The sequence below is a fragment of the Uloborus diversus genome, chromosome 2, assembly GCF_026930045.1.
Source record: "Uloborus diversus isolate 005 chromosome 2, Udiv.v.3.1, whole genome shotgun sequence".
Taxonomy (NCBI): Eukaryota; Metazoa; Arthropoda; class Arachnida; order Araneae; family Uloboridae; genus Uloborus; species Uloborus diversus.
This window is the reverse complement of record NC_072732.1, coordinates 57,129,532-57,149,142: the sequence shown is the minus strand read 5'-3', so window position 1 is coordinate 57,149,142 and position 19,611 is coordinate 57,129,532. Positions and strand designations below refer to the sequence as shown.

General features: G+C 33.2%; 1 protein-coding gene across 5 annotated transcripts in view; it reads left to right on the top strand.

Annotated features, from left to right (window-relative positions):
* The window catches only part of LOC129217054 (serine/threonine-protein kinase tousled-like 1), a 103,383-nt gene that overhangs the window by 57,656 nt on the left and 26,116 nt on the right, over positions 1-19,611 (top strand). For all 5 annotated transcript variants that reach the window (XM_054851299.1, XM_054851295.1, XM_054851296.1 and 2 more), the window contains 3 exons: positions 2,333-2,424; positions 7,587-7,676; positions 19,193-19,362. In XM_054851299.1, the coding sequence (XP_054707274.1) occupies positions 2,333-2,424; positions 7,587-7,676; positions 19,193-19,362 (352 nt within the window). The remainder of the gene's footprint in view (positions 1-2,332; positions 2,425-7,586; positions 7,677-19,192; positions 19,363-19,611) is intronic.

Below are 19,611 nucleotides of genomic sequence, written 5' to 3'. Positions count from 1 at the left end.
CTAAGGCTGCTCAACTATGTGCAATCTCTAGCTCTTTAGAGGGGCAGGATCACTGGCAAGAATTTTTTCAGGTTTTGCAGGTGATATACCTACAGGAGATAGTAATATTTTCTGCACTATTAGCAGTTGGTAGGGAATATGACTTAATAATGGATGATACTAAATAATGAACTAGTAATGAAAGGATTGGATTTAAAACTTTTTTATAATAAGTCTTGGGCATTGTTTTAAAAAACAGCAGTTTCTTCTGAAGACATCTTATTGGCAATGTGAAAGAGGAACTTTGGAAAGGAAAAACAGGTATTGTCATGATTTCTGGAGAATTGGAGGTGAATAGAAACAAGAAAAAACTAATACTGAGAAAGCAAGATCTCCATCACATGAACTTATGTAAAATTTGATCATTACTAAGTTTTGACAAAACAACAGCTTGGAAAATTGGTTCTCCCCGAGAATTATAACTCATTTAAGATGGGTTGTGCTGAGAAGACCTGTATTCACTCTTAATTATTATTTTTTTCTCTGAACCGTCTTTTGTGGACATAAACTATTCTCTGTCATGTTACATTTTCAAAGTCCCAAACTTATTGCATATAGGGTAGTGGCACTAGTAACAGACAGTTGTAAGTTTGGATTTAAATTATAAGCCTTTTAGGCAGGAAAAAGTGATGTTGCTTTAACCCATAAATATGGTGACCCCATCTAGTGTTATCGGGGTGAATTTTCTTAGCCAGTTGGTATTTAGAAGGCAGTGGTGGACTGTTATGAATAACTACCATGAGGTCTGCCAGTGTTTCTTGTTCATTTGAATTTTATAAGGTTTTTTATTTAAAAGTAAAGAACTTTTACACATTTTGAAGAGAAAGGGGGAATTATTATTTCTTTTTTAACTTTAAAAATCACTTTTGTCAAAAGTTTGATTGTTTATTGTTGTTAAGTTCTTGTTCTAGAAGTAATCAAATCCTTATTGAAAAAATGGAACAGTTGATTTGTGGAACCGGAACAGTTATTTTCTTGTGATTTTAACCTTGCTCTCCAGTAATTCATACTACACTAATTGAACCTAATTAAAAGCATTGAGTTATTAGTTAATGTATTAAATATAATTTTACTACAAACTAATTTTTAATTATACATTTTTAAACTATTCCGAATAAGATGTTGCTCCAGCTATTACAACTCATTGTTAACATTTCTAAAGGTGACATTTTACCCCCCCCCCCCTCAAGTCCTAAACATTTTCAACACATAGTTTTTTTACTACTAGAATATGTTCTGTATGAAAGTACACCTAGATTAGAGGGGAAGGTGGTGTAATGAGTGTGGAAATAAAATTCTGGAAAAAGTAATTTTTTTAACATTCCACTTTCATTCATTAAAATTTTTAGAATTTTAATTGCCAATTAAAAAGCATCTACTATTCAACATTCAACTTATGTTCTAAATAAATGGGTTCATTGAACTAAACAAATAAGGCAGTGAGAAGCAAAGGGTGTAAGTGGACATTTGCAGGTTTTGAGTAAAACACATTTAAAGATAACATCTTAGGTAGGCTTTTATTGAAATTTTTTTCTAAATCATGCTGTATAGCAGCACCTACTAGGGCTGCTAGTACCATCTCTTGCCCCAAGACAAAGGATAGGTTCACCTACCATGTGTACTGGTTATCTCCAAATTTTTAATTTTGCTACTTATATCCCTTTGCTTCTCACTGCCTCAAATGTGATATGATATTTTTACAATTATTGAAAATAGTTCTGTAAATTCATAAAAACAATTTTAACATCAAGAGAGAAAATGAAGTAAAACAAAAAAAATTACAGTATCTTTAATTGTCCATGAGTTTTCTAATGGTATATGACTTCCACTTGTTTTATGCATTTTTACAGTTTTCACTCAAGTTTTCTCTAAAATATTAGTTTTAAAAATTGTATGGTGCTTTATTTCATTTTATTATTTTATTTATTTTTTTCAAAATGAACCATTAACATTTTGAAGGGCTGTGATTTTCAATACTAACTGCATATTTTGTGGTATCTTATTTTCAAATTTTGTGATAATTGGCATTGTTAACCACAGTTAATTCATAGATTTGAGTCTCATAATGAATTGCTTTACTTGAAACAAACTAAAATGACATTAACAATTTTATTGGTTTATTTTAATAAGATTTTCTGCCCTTTTAAAGAATTAATTCAGAATCAATTTTGAGCAAATGTATCAATTTTGAGCAAAATGTATTAATTTTGACTGAGTCTCCTTTTGATATGACAACTGTATGTATTGTTTGAATATTGTGATTTATGTAACAGTTGATATGGGTTTGTTCTAGGCATTTGATTTAATAGATCAAAGGTATGTTGCGTGTAAAATTCATCAATTAAATAAAGATTGGAAAGATGACAAAAAAGCAAATTATATTAAGTAAGTACATTATAGATTTTCAGACTTAATTTGAAATTTTCTACCCTGACGTGTCTTTTAAATGTTCTATACCAGTGGCCTTGAAATTAATGCTGTGTATATCATTATTGATAGCAATTGTGTTTCAAAAGAGAAATAAGATTTTAAAATGGTTCTAAATAGTTCTATTTTGGCATCCAAAAAATGGTTGATCTACTTAAAGCCTTTTAAGGAAATTAAAATGGTAAAAATTGATGCAAAAATTTATAAAGAATTTTACTAACCTTAAGTTTCTTTAAACCTTTACTATTCATTAAAAAAAATCTTTTTTTTTTTTTTTTTTCTTTTTTTCTTTTTTTTTTTTTTTTTTTGCGTTAAATATCTTTCTGTAATTTGCTTTGTAAATGCACACTTTATTTTTGTTTAGTGTTAGTTCTCATTGATAAAAAAATTTTGCCTCTTGAATTAAATCAATAGTTATAATCAGGGCTGTCCCAAGAGATGTTGATGGTACCCGGAGCGAATATTTTCTGCCCCCCCCCCCCACCCCACAACACATAATGGTGAATGTATAATGAAGAAGCACTGAAAATTTTTATAATAATTATTATATAATTGAATGTGTATCATAGATGGTAAGAATTAAATCTAATGTTTTAGCTTTTAAAAACTATTTTAAAAAATAATAATCCAAAAAACAATTGAAACGCAGCTCAAGCTTAGTTTATGGCACTCTCTCATATCTTGGCCTCGCTCACCTCCCCCTTCCCCCTTTCCCTCTTTGGTCGGCCCTGATAGTAATCTCTGAAACATGATGTTTAATTTTGAACTGCTAAAAATCTTTCATTCCTTCAAACTTTTTTTTCAAGTGGCATTAATGACAAAATTAAATTGTTCTGATACAAAACTTCTAGTCCTGGATACAAAATCACAATTTTTACAGAGGCGAAGTTGATAGAGACATGAAAGTTTATTTTTCAGAACATTCAGAAGAAACAAATTGCTCATTTGGCGATGCCATATAAGATTTTGTCTTTTCAATGGAGGATTAAGATTTCCTTTATTTTCCTGCTGCCACCAAAGTAGCAAGTAAACATGTCCCCCATGTATTGATGTACCCCTCCTTCTGCGCTTTCACCAAACATTTTTTCCTTTCTTCTTTTTCTTCATTAGCTTTATTTCATCATGAAATGTAATTATTATTTAAAGTTGTAGATACTTTTAGGATTTTTATGAAGACATAATAATATTCCTTGAAATCTTTTAGAAGCGTGAAATGCATTATGAGGAGTGAAATATACAAAAACAAAGATCATAATAATTACAAATTCCATATTTCTAAAGTTGAAATGTAAAATTGCCGAGAAAGATGACATACACGGTATTTCAAATTTCTACACTTAGGATGTTTGAACTTTTGTATTTAAAAGTAATAAAATGTACAAATGCAATGTTTTAAAAACTTAACATTCCTTTTTTCCATTTTTCCGAGATTCCAAAAACAAATCTTTTTAAATACCAATCTTGAAAATTTTTAGAACTTGCACCCTTGGATTGCTTTTACCCATAAGAGAACAATTCAGGTTTGTAATAATAAGTTCTTTCCACAATCTTTTACTTGAAATACACCGCCAGCTCAGTCAATTCCAGCCCAGGACTGCCATTTCAGGCTTATTAGCACTCGTCAGCCCGGCATAAGAAGTGACTGAACTGTAGGTGGAAAACCTCTTAAGGAAGCCAAGAATGATAAACAAACTAACTGGTAGCTAATATAGAATTAGCGCTGAACAGACGAGTGACTGAAGCAATGATTCGGTTCAACTCGATACTGAATATACCAATCTTTTACTTGTTCTGACTAGGTGCAATTAGTTGGGTCTAAAGTGGTCAATGAGGAGAAGTGGTCATGCATCAAATAAATGGCTGTAGCTTAGAAATAAATGTTCAAGGAAGTTAAGTCCCTTGTGGTCTACTTCGATTCCAAGTTAAACTAGAAAAAAAAAATTTCACTTATAGTCTGGATAAGACTTGTAAAATCTTTTGATCCTGTGAGAAAGCTACTGGGAGAACCTTGGGGCTAAATCCCAGGGCTTTCTATAGGGTCTATAAGATAGTCATATGTCCTATCATCACCTAAAGTTCCATTGCTTGTCTGTCTAGAATCATGCTAGATTATGTTCCCTCTATACAGTACTTTCTCTTGATTCTGAACACTCATTGGACTAAACAAAAATGTTCAGATTATGAGGGCGTTCATTATAGAGGGAGACTGGATAATATATATGTATTCGCTGGTATCATCAAAATATGTTTGGAATATTGTGGTGTTCACATTGGGAGTGGTCAGATAGAGAACGCCCACTGTATAACCATTGAAACTGAGGCTTTTATGCACATGGAGAGGCTTAAGCACTCAGGTCACTGAATGTCCTATTCTGGGTATGTTTCCTGAAAAAAATTTGATAGGGATGTACTTGGGCATCCTTTTCCTGACCTGCCTAGCAATAACATGCGCAGTGACTATTTTTTACAGGGCTTTTCGAGTAATATTTTTCTCTTGGAATGACTGGAGAGATGTTCCTTTGCATCATAGCATAAGTTCACTTCTAATACACTCGGGGTTCTAGAATGAACAAGAACACGGGGTGAGTCTTTTTGTCCAAGCAATAGTATTAAATACTCTTGTCCTTTGGGCAGGTTCACCACTGTCATTCATGCTGAGGTATATGCGATCCTTTTGTGTTCAGGGCAGCCGAGAGCCAAAACAAGCCCCTTATTTAGTTTGGTCTTCGGGCCCCCTTCCACCTCTAAAACTTGCCAAACTTATACTACTCCGATTTCGAACCGGGCAACCAGTTTCCGACTAGGCTGACATCTCTTTGGTTCTGGATGTTTTGCAATGTGTTTAAATGAAGGCTATCAAAATGGATACCTTCACAAATGCTCTGATAGTCAAGCTGCCTTAAAGGCCTTGAATAAGTTTTAGGAATGCTATGGATTATACTTTGCACTCTTGCAAATCTGAATAAGTTCACTCTGCTGGGTACCTGGGCACTCTAGTATTAAAGGTAATGAAATAGCTGATAACCTTGATAGGAAAGGTTATGACACTCCTTTTGTTGGTCATGAACCAGCAATTGGGATTTCAAAGAATCTTTTGAGGACTGCTGTTTTTTTATTTTTGGGCAACAAAGGTACCGTGACTGGCATAACTTAGATGAGTAATGCAAAGCTAAGGAGCTTAATAGGGGTTGTCCTAGTATTAAGGCAAAAAAACTCTTTAAATCTTAATAGAAATACTATTAGAAGGCTATTGATCTTCTTACCGGTCATTGCACCTTACTGTAATTTGTGTCAGTCATGATCGAACTTACTGTGATTGCCTCTTTCGTGAGGAAACTGTTCTCTCATCGTGTGATTGTAGCCCCCCTGTCTCTCATTTCACCTTATTCAGGCTTGAAAATACTCTTGACAATTCTTGAGGCATTTTTCCAAATCTCAATGTGTAAGGAATGCTTGTAGCAGGGTGGCGACAGATCAGGGAGATCAGGGAAAAGTCAGGGAACTTTATCACTCAGGGAAATATCAGGGAATTTTGAAAAAATAACAAAAAATCAGGGAAAATTGATCAAATGAAAAAAAAAAAAATTTCCTTGCAAAATGAAGTACTTTAACTCCCTACGAATTTTCCGCCAATTATTTGTTTTAAAGAAGTAAAATTAATGAGGTGCAATTATACAGTGCCGAATATTTGTGCATCTTTTTTCCACAAGGTCAAAGTATTCAATCTTAGGATGAGCTTCCTAAGATTGATTCTGTGTTGTAAAGTTGTTTATATATTTTACCTAGCTTGAATTTTTCCTTCACTTTTTCCGTCATTAATGACTTAGCTCCCTTGCTTTTACTCATTGTCTTGAAGTAATTAGCATACTGTTAACGATTTAAAGAAAGGATTTTTGTTTTCTAAATTAATGCTGAAAAAATCTTTAAAGTTATCACTTGGCATTTTAAATTTAATTGCTAAAATTAATTTTGACTTAAAATCAATTTTTTTTTTTTTTTTTGCCATGTTACTATTCCCTGTTACTTCAAATTACTCGAAGGGTTTTTTTTTCAGACTTTAAAACTCTTTTATTTTAAAACCATATACATTTTGAAATTAATAATTGGTTTTGCATTTCAATGTTGTTTGTAACTAAAGTAATCTAAGATTTTTTTTTTCGACAACTAATGAAATCATTTGAAATCGAGTTGTGTACATAAGTAAATATTTTTATTATTTTTTAATAGTTAAAATACTGTTCATTCATTAAAACCTAAGATTTTGATTAGAGAATAGCTCAATATGACTGGTTGTTGGAAGATTTCAATTTGTTTTATATAAATATGTCTATTCTGCCACGTGCAGGTTTTTTTCTTTCTTTTTTTTTTTTTTTTTTTTTTCATTTTTGTCATCTATGGTACGTTACCTTTATTGCACAAGTCGCTTATTTGGTTTCTGCTGAAAAGAGGTGCGAAAAAAGTTCTAATTACAACATTTCCCCATTGTAAAAACTGAATCCATCATACATTTCTTCAAATATCTCGAAAACTAATTTCTGCAAATGCTGCCGTTTACCTGCACACGGTGCAGTATTTTTTATGTAAGTAAAACTACATTACTTCTCTACTTTAACTATCACTTGTTACTCTTGCAGTAACAATTACACTGCTTGAAAGTTCAGTTCAATATTATTTCCATTTACATTTTTTAGTTTTATCATGATTAGATATGTCTTTGAGAGTGGGTTTTAATAAGTTCTTAGAATTCTTATGTTAACTGGTTCCTGGAAGTGAAGTATTTGTTTTAGATTTTCTATAATATTTCTCTGTCGATAATTTAATAACTATTTTAACAAAAAAAGGAGCATCTTTTCAAAATATATTTTTAATTAACAGCTTAAACCGTTTTAAACACTGCATTTTATTTAATATGCAATGCTTTTCAAGTAGGGCAAAGAAAGGAAACCATTATCATTGGTAACGTAAATCAGGGAAATTTGGTGAATTTAATCAGGGAAAAGTCAGGGAACTTTTTTTTCTTGTTTCTGTCGCCACCCTGTTGTAGAGACCTTAAAAATATATTTCTGTTTGTAGTAATTATTTTTCTTGTAACTGATAGTCTGATTTTTCTTAATATTTAGGCATGCTCTTAGGGAATACAATATTCATAAGTCACTTGATCATCCAAGAGTTGTTAAGTTATATGATGTTTTTGAAATTGATCCTAATTCGTAAGTATCAAATTCATAACTAATATTTATTTAAAGTATAATTTCAGTAACAAAGAAGTTTAGGAAGATCTTAAAAAAGGGGTTTTAAATTTTAATTCATTACTTTGTACTTTTGATTTCATATGTGTTGTTTTTTGTGCTAAAAAAATTCCAGTTGATGAATTTTGAAAGAACTTGAAAAGTATGTATTACTATTTACAAATTACTTTGAAAATTCTCTTGAGATATATAATATGCTTGCCACCTCTTCCGTCCTCAGTTGAATAATGAAGGCCTGTGTTCATGCAAATCATTATTAGAGCTTAGCCATAATTGTTTGATTCCTGCAATGGAAGGTGAGTCGGGGCACTACAATAGAACTTGATATTTAAGCTGGTGTTAGCCTGCAATGAAACCTTTTTCATACACTACTTTTAATTGAAATGCAGGGTGACAGGAAATAACTTGGACATACATAATGGATCTTTAGTTCAAATTTTTGAAGTGACTGCCTTTAGCCTTAATACAGAGCTTTGAACATGTCACAAAATTTTCACCTGTGGGCAGCAACTCACTTACTGATATTGTATCCCGTTCCTTGCATAAGGATTTCTTTAGGAATGCCAAATTTTTATGAGGTTTAGCACACACTCTTGGCTCTAAGATGGACTAAACATTATTTATATACATATATATAAGAAGTAACCCCCCCCCCCCCCCAAAAAAAAAAAAAAAAAGTCGGGTCTAGCTACGCCTCTGTAACGGGGCCCTAAGCTTTTTCAGGTATGGGGCCCCCTTTTGTAGTTTGAACGTTTCTCTCGGAGGTGTAAGAGGCAATTTTTTGTTTTTTCCCCCTTTTCTATGGTTATCTCTTTCCTCTGATACATACAGTAATACTTTTACTTTTTTGATCAGTTTTTCCCTGATGTCCTTTTTGGATTGACCTTAAGAGGGGGAGTAGTATCAATAGAGTGACCCATGACTCCCCTATAAGTGGAGTATAGAATATCCTTAATTGAAGAAGGTCCGGGGGTTTCTCCCCCAAAGGAAATTTTGAAAAATGGGTGTAAAATTCTGCATTTTAAAGCCTTATAAGATGTAGTTGGAACTACAAAAATATCAGGCCAGATGTATTGGCAAACAAAACTTTTTTTGAAGTTATATACTCTTTTGCCAATTAAGATAATGCACAGTAAAATTTGTTTTTGATTTGGCAAATCATTGACAGCAGTTGACGGAGAGAAAGAGCACAGGAAGAGAAAGGACAATGCATTGTTACTTGCTCACATTGGCTTTCGGTGCAATTAGTTTTTAATCACTCCTCCAACCCACCAACAAATACAACAATGAATTAAATATAAAATGATCAATTGCAAAAAAAATGCTTTAAAAGAAGTGGTGTACCGATTTAGAAAATAGGTAACAAGAGAGTAACATACTGCTCATTTGAAAAATTCATAATTTATAAACTTGATATAAAATTGGAGCCCAACTTTGCGTTGGATTTCTTGAGACTTACCTAATTATTTGCAAGGACTCTTGAACAATTAAAATTATTTAACTCCCTTCATTTGTACTTTCCATTCTTTGATATTTTAGTACTAGATTGTAAATTTTTATACTCCTGTTAAAACTTTGTAAGAAACGGCTATTTTTAATTTAAAAGTTGAAAAAAACTATAGATTTCTCATGACAACACCTTATTTTCATCTGCAAGTGGGACAGAAAATGAAAAGGAATAGAGGTAGTGTATTTTTCCGTGCTAAACAGATTGACAATATGCAGAAAAAGTAAAATAAAAGCAAGCCAAAAAATTTCCAAAATACTGCATTCGGAATTATACAAATAGCAAGATATGAAACATGCGAGTCACAAAAATTTGTAATATGATTCATAAATGTAAGAACCATGGTTTTTCCATTTTTGGTGCAGGATAAGGAAAGGAGCCAGGGCACACGCAGACTGCGCCAATGAAATTTTTAGGGAGGGTGTTTTTAGGGGCATTTTTCTCATTTTTGGGGGGCTCTTGTTTTTTTGGAGGGATCTCCGCGATATTGAGGGGTGGTGCGCCCTTGCCCTTAGGGGGTGCACTCCTGAAAAAATTAAATTTGACACATATTGGCATTCCTTCTCCCTACCCTCTCTCATTTGTGGTTTGTAGTTACGCTTTTCCAAATGTTCAAGGTTTTCAAGCACTAGAAAATGAAATTGATTTTTTCAAGTACTTTTTTTTTTGGAATGAATCATACTAATTTCTGGGAGTTGGGGGCCCCTAGCAAAGATGGGGCCCTAAACTATAGCTTGCTTAGCTTGTAGGTAAATCCAGGCCTGATCCCACCCCATTAGATTTGAATCGTTGATGCAATTTAACAATGCAAAAAAGGTCTTGGAGACAAGAATGGGTGCTAAACCTCTAAAAACTTTGACATCCCTAAAGAAATCCATATGCAAGGATTGGGATAAAATATCAGAAAGTGAGTTACGGCCCATAGTTGAAAATTTTGTGACAGGTTTAAAGCTCTGTATTAAGGCTAAAGGTAACCACTTTGAAAATTTGTAAATATATCAGACGAAGTAATGTATTCATATAATTTTGAAGTTTGGTCGTAATATTTTCATTAACATTAAAGTTATGATGTATTATGTGTGTCTAAGTTATTTCTTGTCATCCTGTATTCAGGGGGCGGGAAAACCTACTCCAATTGTGAAATTCTGCTCCAAAACCTATGAAATCTGCAATTTTGCGCCAGGCTGCACTTAAGTTAAAATACCAAAGTGCCTTTTTAAAAAATTCATCAAAGCTGGGCATACAATACCAAAGGTTTCTACATTCTGCTTCAGAAACTGAAATTGATTTTGGGCAGTCCTGCCCAAAATCCCGGAAAAAAAGAATCGGAAGTATCAGATTTAAAAACCTGACAAAACGGTTTTTTCAATCACAAATCTTCTACCTTTTAGCAACATTATGAAAATTTTATCAAGTGTTCCCTACTTTTTCATTACAATTCAAAATTAACTTAGTTAGGTTTTAGGGTTGTATTAATCATACCTACAGAGCCGGCCTTAGCGAATGCGGGGCCTAACTGAAGAATTTGGGGGGGCCCTTTACAAAATGATTGCATTCAATAGACACAAAAGCCAAATTAGAGTGAATTTAAAAAACTTAAGACAAATTAACACAAAGAAATTCATCATGCACAATTTAGTGCTTTGACAGAGAAGTTATAGACCAAATGCTACATGACCTAAAACCAAAATTCAGATTAGCTTTGGTGACACCCGCCAGCAGAACAAAGGTTAAGACCCCCCCCCCCCCCCCCCCCCCCCCCCAAGAAGACGAAAATTTTAGAAAATGAAGTAGTATTATAAAGATTGCCATAGGTGAATAAAAAAACAACTCTTTTCAGTTTAAAGGGACAATCAGTTTTTTTTTCCAATAAAGATTAAAACAACATTTATTTTCCCAAAAAGGCAGCTATTATGCTTCTTTTTTTAATTTCTGGAAAATTTCTTTTATTCAGTAGTGCAACAAAACATATTTTTCTAAGAAAAATATTTTAGTTTCATTCCACAAAGAATTGCTCTGTAACTCTCAAATACATTTGAAGATGGCTTAATATACCCATAGAGAATGGAGTAATCCTATAAGCACCTGCTATTCACTGACATATGGTGGGGAACCAAAAAAAAAAACTCATTCCTTGTCCCTCGTTGTACAAAAAGGCTTTTTTAATCTGCATTTGGAATGCCAGCACTTAGTTTGAATTAATCTGCTGATCTTCTGCCCAGTGTCATGCTTCTGGGCGATTCTAGCTGTTTCCTGTGTATTTGTATTTACTTCTCCATCAAACTTGCAGCATTCGACTAGAAATCCATTTTTTGTTGTTATTTTCTCTGATTATTCACCTTTAAACCAAGGCTCATAAGTTTTCAGAAGTAGAAAACCAAATATTCAGATTTTCAAGCAGTTAAGTTTTAATAATTGCTAATTCAAACTAGCCAAGACCTATTTTTAGGAACTTTCCCAACACTGAGCTGAGCATGACATTCACCAAAATCTGAGATTTCAATTCTTTTGCTTTTTTTTTCAAATTGAACTATTTTTAAAAGGTTTTTTAACATATGTCACTAGGGTGCGTCTTATTTTTGAAGATGTTATTTTTTCATGAGGCACCCTCTCATTTTGTTATTTTGGATGAAAAAACAATTCGCATATCTTAAAAATAAAAATTGAATGAAATTTAGAAGTTGCTACCATTGTTGCAAAATTTGAAATCTAATTTTCTTTTTTTGTTGCATTGATTATTATAACAGTTATTTATGTTATATTTTTGTCATTAATTTAAATTAGTAATAAATTAGATCGTTACTGACTTTGAAATTATTTCATATTTTACTAAATCATGTAATTTAACTGTAGCTACAATCAACTCTCTACCTATTAACTAACTGTAGGTTATCAACTCAAAGAAACACAAGTTGTCAGTTAAGAACTCAAAAAGAAAATTGAAGGAGTTCTATTTCAATAATCAAGAACCAGGGGTCTGGCCAGGGGAAATTTGGGTCCGTTAACGGACCCTTCACAAAAATACGATCACTCAAAACGGACCCTTCACAAAATTCCGATCAACCAAAACGGACCCTTCACAAAATTCCGATCAACCAAAACGGACCCTTCACAAAATTCTAATCATTAAAAAAGGATCTTTCACAAATCATTTACTGTAAAAGCAAATTTAAAATCAAAATAACGGCTAATTTTTCAAAAGAAATGTCTGCATATTTCTGTGATGCTTACTGTTTCTTTTATCACAGCAGAATAAAAATAGCCTGCAACGATGTTGTTGTTATAGATTTTTCTGAAAATGTTATGGCCTCTGCATATTGATATTGCTGCCTCAGCACCTTTCTCCCTCGGCTCTCAATCTAAACAATAATAACACATACCAGCGAATTGAACTTGGTACTGCTAACAAATAGAATAGCTATAGGTTGGGGAAGAAATGTGATCGCTTCAGATATGGTTACCAACTATAAAATTAACATTAACGCTAAATAAATAAACGTCTAGTAAACCTTTCACAGGGACTTGGAAAATATTCCTAACATTTTCCAGCTTGGTAATTTTTGTGCCTTTATGGTGTGATGTTTTAACGTTATCTTAAGAAGAAATTATATTAGTTTTGAATTTTTTATGCTAACAGGGGTGCTCGTGTATCGGTTATAAACCGGAATTCCTGTATTTTTTTCCCATATCCATATCGGGAATCTGGTATTATCCATTGTTTTACATTACCCCACCTCCTTTTTTTTTTTTCTTTTCTAACTACGAATTTTCGGCGAAAATGTCGGTGGTTATCAATAATATTCATCATGTAAACCTTTTTAAAATGCAATTCTAAAATTGTTTTACTTAAATAAACTCTTTTATTTGCTGTTTTTCACTCTTGATGCCTTCATTTTGAAAAACGCGATCTCTTTGCATCCGGTATGACAATCAAATCTTACTCATTTTTCATGCTAACTAAGCTTTGTTACGAGGCAAATAAATAAAAATTCTCATTATTTTTAGTGAAATCATTAGTTTAAGCAGAATTTCGTGTTCTTTTAAAAGTGTCAAGACGGTTCGATGGTTTAATTTTATTTTTGCTTCAACTATGTCGATAGACATTATCAATATGTTTATCATTAACCTTTAATATGCAATTTGAAAAGATTTTACTAACATAAATTCTTTTATATTCCGTTCTTATACTTTTGATGCCTTCACTTCAAAAATTTCAATCTTTTTGCATCCGCTATAGGAATGGAATTTTTTGCATTTTTTTAAATGCTTACTACGCTTTATTCAGAGGTAAACAAATAAAATTTATACTTATTTTTGTTAAAATTACAAATTTAAACCGAAATTTCGTGCTCTGTAAAAATTTCATGCGCCAAAAAGCCAAATACTGAACAACTGCCTGATTTTTTTTTTTTTTTTTTTCAATTATTTTATGATTTTACTCTTTATACAAAATCTTCAGAAAAAATTTCTAGTACAATTTAACAAGATGTGGAACGGTATATAGATACTGATACATCTAGGTTGACCATCCGCTGGAGAATGATACCTCCCTATTGCTATGATAACCTTCGAAAATGCCCTAGAAAAGACAAAAAAATATTGTAAAACTTCCAACAAATTATTTCAATGCCGTAGTTTGCTCCATGAGCCTCCCCCTCCCCCAAACGCATTTATTAATGTTTATAAATTTAAATTTTTAGTTTTTACAAAATAATTTTATTTTACAACAAAAAAAAAAAAAAAAAAAAAAAAACGATCTTTTATAAAAAAAATTTTTGATTTTTCACAAAAAAATTTCGTTTTTCACAAAAATATTTGATTTTTCACAAAAAACGGACCCTGTGAAAAACCCTGGACAGACCCCTGAGAACAAAATTATTGGAATCCATCATTAGATTACTTGTTTGACCTTGCTGTGATATAGTAATCACATATATTTTCTTAGATTCGCGTTTTTAATTCGTGTGTTCGCATTTTCTGATTTAATGGCGTCTTTTCAGAGTTTTTGGCGGCCATATTTTCCCTTCCTCCCGCGATGCGTTGTCTCCTGCCTCTTTCGTTCATTGGCCGTAGACGTGGTCTAGTTGGTGATGTCATTTTCCCACGTTCCCATTCGCTGCTCTAGGTGATGCCGCGTATGGATATCTGTTTTTCACGCGACCACGTGAGTTTTTAGCTGGGATGTCTCAAAAATTTTTGGAGTTAGTCATGTGCTAGCCGTGATATGTGACGGAGTGTTGTGTAGTGAGGAGCGCGGACGCTAGACCTGTGAAGGGTCGTAGGAAATGGCGACGACAGCAATACGAAGTGTTAATGCATCGGCCTGAAAAACGATGTAAAGTGTAAAATACAGTGAAACCGCTCTATTACGGACACTAACGGGACAAACTTTTTTGTCCGTAAGAGAGGGGTGTCCGCTTTACAGAGGTTTTTTTAATTTAATTAACTTTAGTTATTTGTTTATGTTTTTTGAAATCTTAAATGAAATATGTGTGAATTCTACTCTTTCATATGCATAGATTTTTTTTAATTTACTAGTTTTTACCAACATATACATAATAAACAATTATTTTATCAGGTTAAATTCAAATATTACAGTTTTGCACACTCAAAGAGATTTAAATAACAGGTTCGCATAAAAATTACATACCTAATTTGTACTTTTAAAAAATTGTTCGATTGATGTCTGTTGATATGTTTTGATCGATGAAAGTCTTTCATTTTCGAAATGTATCTTAAGTTCTTGTACCAAGTCTAGTCCTTTAGGATCGTTGTGTTTAATTGAAAATTCCCTGAGTCCATCTAATACGCTTAAAGCTTCGTTAACATTTTTAATTGTTTTAACGTCTTCTTTTACGGACAGTTCATCTTCATCGTCATCCTCAACTGTATGATCTTCGTTAATTTCGCGCACTATGCTTGCAATTTCTGTTTCGCTTTCTTCAGTGAAAACTTGGTCGTCGATGGGAGCATAGTCTTCAGCGGTCACATTTGTGAACCCTGCTTGTTGCATTAACGACTGCAAATCGGATCCATCATTGTCACAATCAACTTCGTTGTCAATTTCCTCTGTGGCAGATCCTTTTTTGAATCCAACGCGATTAAAGCAACTTACTATTGTTAACTTCCTTCCATGCGTGCTTAACCCAGCTGATTGCATCTAACACATCAATTGTTTTGGACAATTCGCTACTTGTTTTAGTTTCTTCCATTTTACTGATTAAATGCTTCATAACTAGTTGTCTGTATTGAATTTTAAATGCTTGAATTATCCCAGCATCCATAGGTTGGCCTTTCGATGTTGTGTTTGCTGGCAAGAAGACTATTTCTATATTTTTCAAGTGAAAGTATTTGGGATGGGAGGGCGCGTTGTCCATAAAAATAACAATATGCCTTTTTTCTCTCCCCAACTTCTTATCAAAAGTTACAAGCCAATCAGATATGACACTGGTTGTCATCCACGCTCTTCTATTTGAATACCAGTCTACAGGTAATTTTTTTATATCCAGTCCTTTAAAACACCGAGGTCTGGCTGCTTTTCCGATGACAACTGGTTTTAATTTTGTACCATCCATGCTGGCACCCAACAAAACTGTTAAGCGTTCTTTGGAGATTTTGCCACCAGAGCAGTTTTCTTTCCGTAAAGTTAAGTTTTTATCTGGCAGAGCTCTATAAAACAAACCGGTCTCATCAATGTTATAAATGTCACATGGCTCGTAATTTTCAATCAAACTAGGCACTTTCTCAAACCATTTCTCGCAAACGTCAGCATCCACATCCATGGATTCACCACATATTTTTTTAAAAACGATATCATGTCTCGTTCGAAAAGGATCTAACCATCCATTGGAAGCTTTGAAATTTTCTATACCCATTTCAGTAGCTGCTTCTTTCGCCTTTTCTTGTAAAATAGGGCCAGAAATCGGAATATTTTTGCTTCTTGCGGACACAAACCATTTCAACACAATTTCATCCACTGCAAGGGCATTACTTTTAGGAAAATCTTTTTTCTTCTCTTGGTTTCCATTTATGAACCATTCTTTCTTAAACTTCTCTTTTCCTTTTAATATACAGCAAATTTGTGTGCGTCCCACACCAAACTTTTCAGCAATGTTCCGTATTCCAATTTTATTTTTTTCTGCGAAATCTATAACTTCAATTTTTTCTTTAAGAGAAAGAGTACGACGCTGACGATGAGTATTCATAGCCATTTCAATGAGAACGATGAAACAACTGAATGCTTTTACCCTTAAATTTACTTTATGATATTGCATTGGCTTTACTTTTACTCTCTATAAAATATTTTTGTTAGATGGCGCGTCAACTCGGCTCCACTTAGACACAACACGCCTGCTTGTTAGTCATCTGAAAAGGAACAAGGCAACGGGGGAGGGTGGGGGTATACAGACAGAAACTTGCAGAATAATCATTTTCTCTTTTCTTTTCTTTTATTTTTGACGATTTGATGATGTTTTTTGGAATGAAAAATGCATTTCGGTGTCAAGCTGAAAATTTTTTGCTACGCAGTAGATGCAAAGTAAAATTGCAAAGAAATATTTTTTTTATCTCCGTATAAGCTGGTCGACTTTGCATTAAATGAAGCCTTTCAATGGAGTAGCTATTTAATTCTCAAGTTTTAAATACTATCCGCAAAAAAGGATATATCAATGTAAATGACTTCGAAAAGGGTGTCCGTGTCCGTATTTGAGGGTGTCCGTACGAGAGAGGTTCCTTATACATTAGGTTTAATGTCTCTCTGCCGGGGAATTAAAAACTGTCCGCATAAGAGGGGTGTCCGCATTAAAGGGGTGTCCGTTAGGAGGGGTTTCACTGTAATTACACAGGAGCCATGAACCCCTGTGTCTTTCAACAAATGACGGTTTAATTCCAAGGTTGATCCTGTATTTATCCAAGATTTTCTTTAAAAAAATTGAAAAATGTTCGCGTCCACGTGGAAGTAGCTCCGATCATGCACGGATGAAAATCTTTTCTTTTTTTCACACGGTGACCATTGCATAAGATCAAATGGGCTGGTGATGCACTTGTAACTGGTGAGACCAGGATAGTGAAAGCGGTACGCGAGGTCGACATGAATTTAGTTCTGATTCCCGCTGCGCCATTTTCTTCCTGAGTAAATGAGATTTCTCAGTCATCGCCGTGGTAGAGCGGCCAGCTCCATGTGGTTTAACATCATCTCCCTCACTGATGTCTCTACGATGAGTTCTTTTGCTGCAACAACAAGCCACGCCTTTTTTTAGCCTCCCCATGTACGATGCACATCCCTCTGCTGTGACCACCTAATTCCCCGCAATAGACTGGACTTTGAACTTAACTTACCTTAATTTTTTCACATTTTAATCTTTTATTCCCTTCCATGTTTTGATTACTCCGCGGGAGCTCCCTAGGATCTTGATATTCGTCGTGTAAGTGATGATCATCGGAATAAATTTTCACATGTGACGCGATAAAGTTGTTCTTATTTGTGTCTCCACTACATTGGGGTAAGTCAAACTTTTTCTCTGTGTTCCACGCAGGCACCAAACATTGAGACGTCCTGGAGTTTTGCGGAAACACTTAAAATACAATCGGCCTAAATTTTTCCTCATTTTTTTTTTTTTTTTAATTTAAGTTGGTGGTTTGTTTTCTAACAATTCGAGATATTTACCCACTTTTCCACCACACTTGTTCTTTCTGATGATACTTTACGCAAGATTTCACTTCCAAGCGAGAAATTATTTCTAACTGAAAGAAAACTAGGAGGACAAGGCGAAATTGGTAACAAATAAATCTCTATTTAAAAAGGCAATAGAACTTGCGTGAAAAGAAGAAATTTTGAAAAAAAGAAAATCATAAAGAATCTGAAAGTGAAAGTTTTTTTTTTTTTTCTTTTTTTAGCCTCTGTTGTAACTGATGTACTTTAACTGATTCTGAAGAACAAGAATTTGCAATCAAGTTTATCTAGATTTGGTCTTTTGTTGTTGAAAAGCATTTTCAATTACAAGAAGGAAACTGTTGCTTCAAGTAATTTTATTTGACATCTACGTGTCATTTCTGAAGAGACACAAACTCCAAATTGGTCTCTTTCTTAAAGAAACCTAAAAGAACAATTCCTCCAATGAAACACTGAACAGCAGATGTTGTGGAACTAAAACTAAAGGAAAAAAAATAGAGGCTTTCATTACTGACATTCAGATTTTTCACCATAAAGGTCTTTTCATCAAGTTTTTTTGAAGAGACATTATCAAATAGTTTGGATGCTGAGTAGCAAGCAGAAAAAGGCTTGTATATTTCACATTACTAGAAGCAAAGGGGAAAAAATTGCGGTATTGGTGAATGTAAAAGAATGAAATTGTAAACCGATGATATGAATGGCGTAGTGGAACTTTTGCATGATTTTTGTTTGACATTATTACACATCATAGCAACCATGAAATGCTTATTATTTTTTTGTATGTATAGGAAATAAGTATTTGGGTTATGTTTCTACCTTAACCAACCCAATTTCATGTTGATGTCAAATATTGCAATAGAAAATTTGGAAAATATTTTACTCTATTTTTTCATAATGAACGTAATTTTAATCGCTAGTAGCAACCTCTAAATTTAGTTCAAATTCTATGAAACTTTTAATTGGGTGTTTTTTCATCAAAAGGAAGCAATTAAATGGGTGCCCCATAAGAAATTCAAAAAATTTTCAAAAAGTGCGTTATAAGACGCATCCTAATATGTCACATTTAAACAGAATAATTTTTTTTTTATAATTTTGCTGCCTTTCAATTATTAGAAGTTACTTATTTCTAAGGAACTACTTCATTTCATGTTATTGCTTTTTCTTTATTGTTCCAATAATTCATTGAATAGACAAACTTGAACAAAGTAGACAGATAATGATGTTTAAAGGGTTAAAACACCAAATGTTATGCAGTTGCTAATATATTAAGTTGCTTAATTTTGCAATGTTATATTTCAGATTTTGTACAGTATTAGAGTATTGTGATGGACATGACCTAGATTTTTATCTTAAGCAACACAAAAGTATTCCAGAGAGAGAAGCAAGATGTATTATAATGCAAGTTGTTCATGCCCTTAAATATTTAAATGAAATAAAACCTCCAGTCATACATTACGATTTAAAACCAGGTAAGAAATACTTTTTGAAGTCTTGTGTATCAAATACTAGCTGTACTCGTACGGCGATGCCTGTGCTAAAAATTTAAAAGAAATCCCTCGAATAAATAAAAATAATCTCTTCCCCTGCCACTCCCTCTGATGCAAAATAACTAAAATGCGTGCACTGCACACCTTTAAAAACATTTTAAATAAATAAGCAGCTTTGGATTGTGACAAATTGAAAAAAAAAAAATGTTAAAAACAGTATCGCGTTTTGTA